This window comes from Antedon bifida, chromosome 8, assembly GCF_963402885.1.
Source record: "Antedon bifida chromosome 8, ecAntBifi1.1, whole genome shotgun sequence".
NCBI lineage: Eukaryota > Metazoa > Echinodermata > Crinoidea > Comatulida > Antedonidae > Antedon > Antedon bifida.
The window spans coordinates 17,875,372-17,884,809 of NC_136233.1; the positions used below are offsets into that span (position 1 = coordinate 17,875,372).

The 9,438-nt window shown below is 35.9% G+C and overlaps 2 protein-coding genes across 2 annotated transcripts in view; both read left to right on the forward strand.

Moving 5' to 3' along the window:
• The window catches only part of LOC144850543 (NFX1-type zinc finger-containing protein 1-like), a 31,308-nt gene extending 22,973 nt beyond the window's left edge, over positions 1 to 8,335 (forward strand). The window contains exon 3 of the mRNA XM_078707830.1: positions 8,087 to 8,335. Coding sequence (XP_078563956.1) covers positions 8,087 to 8,194 — 108 coding nt within the window. The 3' untranslated portion in view covers positions 8,195 to 8,335. The remainder of the gene's footprint in view (positions 1 to 8,086) is intronic.
• LOC144850441 (NFX1-type zinc finger-containing protein 1-like) lies at positions 558 to 7,122 on the forward strand. The gene is made up of 5 exons (XM_078707722.1): positions 558 to 1,381; positions 2,375 to 2,442; positions 2,762 to 4,555; positions 4,642 to 6,714; positions 6,932 to 7,122. The coding sequence occupies exons 1-5, from the start codon at positions 558 to 560 to the stop codon at positions 7,120 to 7,122; spliced, it is 4,950 nt and encodes a 1,649-aa protein (XP_078563848.1).
• Positions 8,336 to 9,438: the final 1,103 nt, after the last annotated feature.

Here is a 9,438-nt window from a genome sequence, read left to right on the forward strand (position 1 = left end):
GTGTTGAAAAGAGCGAGGCAGGCTTGGAACGTCTAGTTACATACATTTGAAAAATAATAAAGTGATGCCCTGTACCTTGAATGGTAAAATCATGCTTCACACACATTTTCATTATGCCTCGCCCTTGTTATAATTCAGCACACACCGTAAACGACGTCACTCTTTTCAGAAAACGAACATCATACATATCAAACAAATTATGGTATCTCTAACTATTAATCTGTTAGTTGTTATGTATAGCCTAATTATCTCATTGTATGTACGCGCAGCCTATTGGTGTGTAAACTGATATACATACTCATGTAGGAGAATATCTTGTAACTCAGACAATCATTTTTTCTATGCTCTGTGTTGCAGTATTGAAAGTAGGTTACGCATAATTTTGCAGCAGAATAGAATTTCAGACAGTGATGTTACGACATTATGCAACGTCACTATTTTTTCATACCATTATCTATTTTAATAGTAGACTAAAAAAAATCACGAACTTATGGAGATTTTAATCAAATTAAAGCATTTTAAAGAAAAACAATTTTTTACTAAATAGATAATTAGCAATGAGAGGTGCCAGGCCTAAAGATCCCCGGCGACATCACCATCATCAGCTGCCTGTAAGAAGGGCTCCTCTTTTACAAGATCCCGTTGCAAGACAAGCACGACATTTTAAAGATGGGCCTACACTTCACCAATATCCCCACTTAAGATATAATACACCGGACGATGATAGCTGCTTAGATCCTCGTGGTAAGATAGGAAATACCCATCAACAAACATACAAGCCGCCTCTTTTACAAGATCCCGTTGGAAGACAAGCACGACATTTGAAAGATGGGCCTACACTTCAACAATATCCCCACTTAAGATATAATGCACCGGACGATGATAGCTGCTTAGATCCTCGTGGTAGGATACGAAATACCCATCAACAAACGTACAAGCCGCCTCTTTTACAAGATCCCGTTGGAAGACAAGCACGAGACTTTATAGATAGGCCTACACTTCACCAATATCCCCACTTAAGATATAATACACCGGACGATGATAGCTGCTTAGATCCTCGTGGTAAGATAGGAAATACCCATCAACAAACATACAAGCCGCCTCTTTTACAAGATCCCGTTGGAAGACAAGCACGACATTTGAAAGATGGGCCTACACTTCAACAATATCCCCACTTAAGATATAAAACAACGGACGATGATAGTTGCTTAGATGCTCGTATTAGAATACGAAATACCCCTCAACAAACGTACAAGCCGCCTCTTTTACAACATCCCGTTGGAAGACGAACAGAGCACGTTAACGTCAGGAAAGCCTCTGCAACTCATGGAAGACAAAATAAAACTTCCAGAGGCAGAGGGGGTGAAAAGGAAACACAAGGGTAGGTATATGTACTAAATAACAGCAAATTTAAGAGTATAACCGTACCAGCATCAATTTCTTCTTCTGTTCCCCTCCTTATCACCACCACTATATCACCATCATCACCAATTTTATTATTATTAATGTTGTTAATTACAACATAATGTTATGTAGACAGTACGTAAAACTAGAAAGCCACTCCGAGAGTGCATACCTCCGCCTACTGTAAAATTCTCCTACATAAGATTTCTCCGGTAAAAAAGAAATATATATATATTTGTGTGTGTCTTAATGCTGTTTGTGATTTAGGCTAATTTCACTACAAGCATGTGTATGCGAGTTTGGTGTAATGGTTTTGTAACAAGCCTTTCAATTAACAATAGCTTCAGTTGACTAACAATAGAACAGCAACGCGAAAATCAAACGAGTGAATTTAAAAAGAAATAGGTGTTTTACTACTCGCATCAAAAAACCTGTATATTAAATCAACTTATGTTTTAAAATTACAAATCACAAATTATAACTCTTGCCTCTTGTACAAAAATGAAGTTTTTTGGACAAGTAGTTCTCGAGAAAATGCAATTTTAGTTTACTTGTTAATTTAAGACTGCTCACCGGATTTTGATAATTCTGTCCTATCTTTTAACACTAGCAAGTCTGAAAATAATTTTTAAAAGTGGTCCAGAATTGGGACCGTGGTCCAGATTGGGCAGTGTCGTCCTTGCACCAGGTGACATGTATGGTAGTCATTCGAATCAAAACTGTGAGCGCTAGAGTGATGACAAACACACAAACCAAACAGATCAACATACTTGGCCAATTTTCAATTTTGCCAAGTAACAAACACACACACAAACCAAACAGATCAACATATTTGGCCAATTTTCAATTTGGCCAAGTAACCAACAAACACACGCTACCGATTACATATACCTCCTTGGCGGAGGTAAATGACACTAACATAGTCTGGTAGAAATCTAAAGAGTTATCTTAACTTCTCTCCTGTAATTAGAAATGGTACCTTTCATTCTACACATCTTCCTAGTTACACAGTAAACAAGAGACGTCAAGGTATAGCATGTAAGTACATTTTTTATTTTGTTTTTCAGAATCTGAAACAAATACCAGATATCGAATAAGAGAGATATTGTATAAACAAAATTCAGAAGCCGTTCATCCCACCAATTGTTACTATATAACGACAGATATTTTGTATTGGGCTCCTATGATAGAATATATGAGAATTAAAAAGAAATTATTTTGGCCCTGTAATAATTGTTGTCAACTAATATAGAATAGTACAATAATAAAAGGCGAGTTGGAAATTGATAATAATAGTTACAGTATTATTAAAGGTTAAATTACATTCAATAACATACTAAAAAATATGCTTTTGCAGTTAATATTGGAGATCTAAAGAGTATATTACACAAATCTGATCCGATGAAGTCTTTATCTGGTTGGGCCGACAGCATCAACGAACTGCTAAAAAAAGAGAAAATGAGTGATAATGATGTCGAAGTCATCATGCAAGTGTACGTAATAATATTTAAGTGTGAATTATCTAACAGCAGAAAAAAACTGGTAGATATCATAACATCAAGTCAATTTTTAAAGACAGTTCTAATTCCATATGTAACTCATTTAGGAGATGGTAATGATAATGAAAATGAGATAAAAACAAATTACGAAACACGTCTAAATCTGGTATGGAAGTTTATGAATGGGTTAGTTTCTGAAATTAGAGAAGTGAATGATGTTGCCTTGATTACGACTTTGCTTGATGTTAAAAGTAAGGGATTATTTGGAAAACGGAAGTTGTCACAAGATGATCTTATAAATGTAGCACGTTTTAAAAAGAAAACAGACAAATATATTCTAGAATTTGAAGCAGCAGAGAAGAAGAAGAGACAACTTGAATCTGCAAAAAGAGATGGAATATCTGACGGACCACCACCTGATGACTATAGAGATATTCCAATATTACCAACCTCAGAAGATCTCCATTCCATGGAGCTACCATTCCTTCGTCCAAATAAAATCAAAGGAATCTACGCAAGCCAATATCATTACCTCGATGTGCAATTCAGATTACTACGTGAGGATTTTATTTGTCCATTGCGTGAGGGAATTCAAACACATCTCGATAATCTAGCAAATCCACGAAATCAAAGAAAGAGAAATACAGATGTTCGTTTGTATTACGATGTGAAAATTGAACATCCAGTATTTTCCCACACAAAGGATGGGGTTCTGCATCGCGTACACTTTAGTCTCTGCAATCTAAACAACGTACGGTGGCAAAACACTAAACGGTTGATCTATGGGTCCCTTGTCTGCCTATCTCATGATAATTTTCAAACTCTTCTGTTTGGTACCGTTAGCAATAGAGATGAATTGTTATTACGCCAAGGCCGTGTTGACATTAAATTCCACAACACTGATAATATGGAGATAGCACCTCTCTATGCCATGGTAGAGTCCACAGCATTTTTTGAGAGTTACAGGCCTGTTTTGCACGTTCTTCAGCAGTTTAATGACGAAAACAACCTACCTATGGATAATTATATTATTCGGGCCTCGCATTACATAGAAAGACCAAAGTATCTTCGTAACACACACAGAATGATGTACGACATACACCCACTTTTCAAAGTTCAGATAAAGCATGTTATTCGTAGCCCCAAGATAGACATTCTAGATGAAAACGCCTGGCCAGAAAAAGACAAATTAGCACTTGATGAATCACAGATTACCGCTGTAAAATCAGCCTTAACCAAGGAACTTGCAGTCATTCAGGGGCCACCGGGAACTGGAAAAACTTACATCGGATTAAAAATCGTTGAAACTCTTCTGATTAACAGAATTCGCTGGGCCACAAAGGCTAACAAAGACACTGCTAATAATATGGTAATGGTGATATGCTATACAAATCATGCATTGGACCAATTTCTTGAAGGAATACTCAGCTTTTGTCATAATTTGGTCAGAATTGGCGGAAGGTCGAAAAGCGAAAGACTTGCATCATACAATTTGAAAGAATTAGCAAAGAAAAAAAATGGGAAGAGAAAACAATTGTACAGAATGAAAGAACTTACAGATTCTATAATCACTCGGATGATACAAGCTGAAGAATTGATTAAATTTTGCGACAAGTACATTATCAATGAATTTGCTTTAGAAACTATAATCAGTGCTCATCATTTTAAATGTCTGAGAGACTCGAGAGAGGAATATGGATTAGAAGAAAAACGTGGCTAGGTCTTCTTTCTACTTCAGATGAAAATGAAGATGTCAACAACGTCATGAATAATGAAGAAGACACTGAGGAAGAAGATAATGCTACTATTAAGACTGAACTTGACATGATTTTAGATCAACGTGACTGTAATGACGTCAAAGCAAAACAAGATTATGAATCAAAGAAAGAAATGACAATTACTGCACTTTATTCTAAGCTCGCCTACGATCCGAAAATGATATGTAAAGATTCACCATTGAAAGGGCACCGGGCTGCAGTTCTAAAACAATTGTCAGTTATTGATGATGAAATGACCGAACAAGAAGCAGACAGGGTCAACATTCGAACGTTATCAACAAAAGATAAATGGCGTTTGTACCGATACTGGATAACAAAATACAAATGCCAGTTACGACAAGTATTGTTTGACCAGCAGAAAGCGTATGATGAAGTCGTAAAGAATAGCATTAAACAAAAAGATTATGAAGCTCATTGTGAAGTACTAAGAGAAGCTAGTGTAATAGGTATGACAACTACTGGTGCTGCTATGAATAAAGAGTTACTAAATGGAATACGACCAAGAATAGTTGTTGTTGAAGAGGCAGCAGAAATATTGGAAGCACACATTGTAACAAGCCTAACGAAACAATGCGAACATCTAATTCTAATTGGAGACCATCAGCAATTAAAGCCAAATCCTACAGTATACAAACTTGCCACCAAATTCAATCTTGACACATCCCTGTTTGAACGAATGATTACCAATGGTGTTCCTTGTCAGAAATTGTCGTCACAACACCGAATGCGACCAGAAATGTCACAAATCATGAGGAAACACTTTTACAGTCATCTCCTCGACGACGAGTCAGTAAAAGAGTTTGATAACGTTAAAGGTGTAGCTCATAACCTGTTCTTTATTAACCATGATATTCAAGAAGAATCCGTTGAGGATCTATTAAGCAAGTCGAATGCTCACGAAGCTAATTATTGTTTAGCATTTGCTAAGTATCTTTACCAACAAGGATACGATGCTTCTAGTATTACCATTTTGACGACATATACTGGTCAGGTGCTTAATATAAAACTACTACTTAAAAACCAGGAGTATGGTTGCCTGCGTGGTGTGTATGTAAGCGCCGTAGATAACTATCAAGGTGAGGAGAATGAAATCATTTTGCTGTCTTTAGTAAGAAGTAACGAGGCTGGAAATATAGGGTTTCTAAAAGTTTCGAACAGAATGTGCGTAGCATTATCAAGAGGCAAAAAGGGTATGTTCTGTATTGGAAACTTCAAACTTTTAGCTGAAAACAATGACCTTTGGATGAAGATAGTCAATGACATGCAATCGTCAAATTACGTAGGAAGATACATTGAGTTGTACTGTCAAAACCATCCGACAACGAAAGTTAAAATATCTACAGCTGAAGAATTTAAACAATGTCCAGAAGGAGGATGTAAGCTGAAGTGCGAGACTCGGCTAGACTGTGGCCATGCGTGCTCTTTGCTGTGCCATCCTCGAGATCATCGGGATATATTATATCAATGCGAAGAGAACTGTGTTAGATTATGCAGACGAGGTCATCGTTCCTGTTATCGGAAGTGTTTTGAAAAATGTGTGCCATGTAATGTCATGATTAGTAAAGCCTTAAAATGTCTACATGAAGTGATGATACAGTGTGGTCGATTTGAAAAGCCTGCAAAATGCACTAATCCATGTGAAAAGTCGTTGACGTGTGGACACAGATGCAAAAAACTATGTTTTGAAAGATGCACATCAAAATGTTTAGAAATTGTCACGAAGTCATTTATTCTATGTTCTCACAGTTGTGAAGTTCAATGCTACATAACATCCTGTCAGCTACCGTGTGAAAAGGCGTTAGCGTGTGGTCATGCGTGTAAGATGAAATGTGGAGATGCATGCACAACCAAATGTATTGAGGTTATAACTAAGGAATTTGAATGTGGACATACTGTTAGCGTTCCTTGTTTTACATCAACCTGTAAATTACCATGCTCACGAACAAAGGAGTGTGGTCATTCATGTCAACGAATCTGTGGTGATTTATGCAAAGAATACTATTGTAAAACCTTCAACCACCATCATGATGACGGTAAACACGTTAGTTGTAAAATGCCATGTCAAAAAACTTTAAGATGTGGGCATCAGTGTCGACGAAAATGCCGTGAGACCTGTTCCATTTATGATTGCACTGAACTAATTAAAATAATATTAGGATGTAATCATGAGAAAAAGGTACCATGTTATGTGGATTCAATAGAAAAAACACCTACCTTATACCAAAATATTACTTATATGAACATTGTAAGATGTATGCAATGTGGAAGTTACTGAAATTCGCAAATGTGGACATGAAACAACGGTACAATGTTACGAATCTAAAGACCTCGAGCACACTGACTATCTTGAAAATGTAGTTGAAACACTAGAATGTGGACACACAATTAAACGTATTTGTTCAGTAATCAAGGGTTGCACTAAAAAGTGTTCAAAAGCGTAAGGAACTGTTGTAAACCTGGCATAGACCACTGTACAGAGAAAATAGACAATAAACTGAAGTGTGGACATGAAGAAGAAGAAATGTTTCAGAGATTGCAACTAGCGGCGAAGCAGTATATCTATTTTTAACAGTCACATTGACTTGTGGACATGAAAATACACAACTTTGTTACAAACATGGTTTGTCTTTAAATTGTATAAAGCCATGTTCAAGACAATTATCATGTGGACAAATCTGCGTTAAGAAATGTGTGGAAGATCGAATACAAAATATAAGACGGAAGATAAACTCTCGTTTACCATATTTTAACCAAATTGGCAAAAAATGAACTCTCTGTATGAAAGACTTCTCCTATTTTATTTCATGATCACACTGCTAAAACAAGTAATCACGATTCGTGATGATTTAAACCAACAGAGCGATACGAGTTACATAACGGACATCTTTCAACAACTAGAAACCATTCAGCAACGCATTTGGAATTCAGAAAATATTGCGTCTGAACAATTTGTATTTCACGTGTCTTCAGAAATTCAACAGATAAACACGTGTGTTCGATTAATGAAGTTTCGATGTAAAACAGTTTCAGACTTAAACAAGACTGAATCTTTATTATCGGTACTTCTTCACAGCAAATCACGCGTGACGTCCGACATTATGCAAGAAGCATTGGATATACTTGGAAAGGACGACCAATTACCTGAAGTAGTAGTACTTGATAAAGAAACTGTTTCACGATGCTTAAGTTTCTGTCAAGAAAGCTGGTCAACATGCTCTTTCGGTCACCTGTTCAATGGTAACAATGCCGATGATGCTGAGAAATGTTACAAATGCTCGGCTTCGGACATGAAAGTTGTACAAGTAGAAAATTAGAACGTACTTTCAAATAAGAATGAAAAGCTGACAATAAAACAACCTGGAAAAAGCGGTAGTAACGAACATACGGGAATTTAAAAAAATAGAGAAAGTAAAGAGCAGTTCAACGTCGACGAACTCTCCTGTCCATGTTCAAATCAAGGATGTCGGTAGGTCTACGTCTAACAAAAAAGGTAGTTATCAAATGAAACAGTAGAATGTTAAAGAAAATAATGCTACGTCACGCCCAGCTGACCCAAGAATCGTCAATAAAAAAGACGAGAAAAATAACCCCGTCATTCACGATGATGCCAACTCTGTTGGAAAAGGTATGAAACGTAATCCTATGCAACCAGTTGAAAAACAAATCAGCGTAACAGAAGGCGTAGCACGAGACGTAGAGGAGGCGGAGCAAGGGAAGGAGGAGCAGGAGGTGGAGGTGGAGGAGGAAGAGGAGCATAGTGAGCTATAGAAAATGTGATGTGCCCATATACTGTATGGCCATGATGACGTCACCACTACCATATTTGGGCACATCACTTTGTTTGTCACATAAAGTTTGATAGTGTAGACAGAGCTTTAGATTATAGTAACCTACTCAGCAAATTAAATTGTTGGTTTCAAATAATATGTAATATAAATTTAGCCTAATTGACTATTTAGGGATGAATTTAAACTTATACAAAAACAATAGTGAATTATTATTATTATTATTTATACGTTACTATAGTATGTCTTTAATGATTGGATTTACGACTAGCTACTTGTAGTTTGTCTCTATACTGTAAAGTTTAAACGTGCGTTTGTATTAGAATGTTAAAAATTAATGTAAAACATAGCAGAATCACATTGCAAAATAAGGCGTTGCGTTATAAGCTCTGTCTATCAAATCTATCATATTACTAGCGTAATTTGGGCATATCACAATTTCGTTTATCAAACTAGGATAGTGTAGGCAAAGCTTTAGAAGATTATAATGTGTGGTTTTGTATACTTCACAATCTGTGATGTTTAATTAAATTCATTCAATTAAAACTCATTAGATTTGATGGAAGTTTATCAAAATCAACTTGTTGTAGTTAATAATAATTTACCAGAAACATTTGTTATTATGTTTATGACGATGATTTAAATATAGAGGATTGCAAGCATGATATAAGTTTGCAAAGAGGTAAATTTTTCACAGATTTTAGATTTTGCTATTATTATTATTATTATTATTGAAGATTCATTTTCAGAATAATTAATTATATATTTTTTTCCATAAATGTTTCAACTACAAAATGCAGAATAAAAACCGAATAATTTCAAAAACTTATTGATATAAAGAAGATAATGTAGTTGCGTATAAATATCAGATGTTACAGTGTTCATCCTCCCACGCATTATAAAACATATTTGACTACAAACATTCCATTAGGGCTTTACCTTTTTGTGAAAAGTCAGCCGCAAAATCTTCTT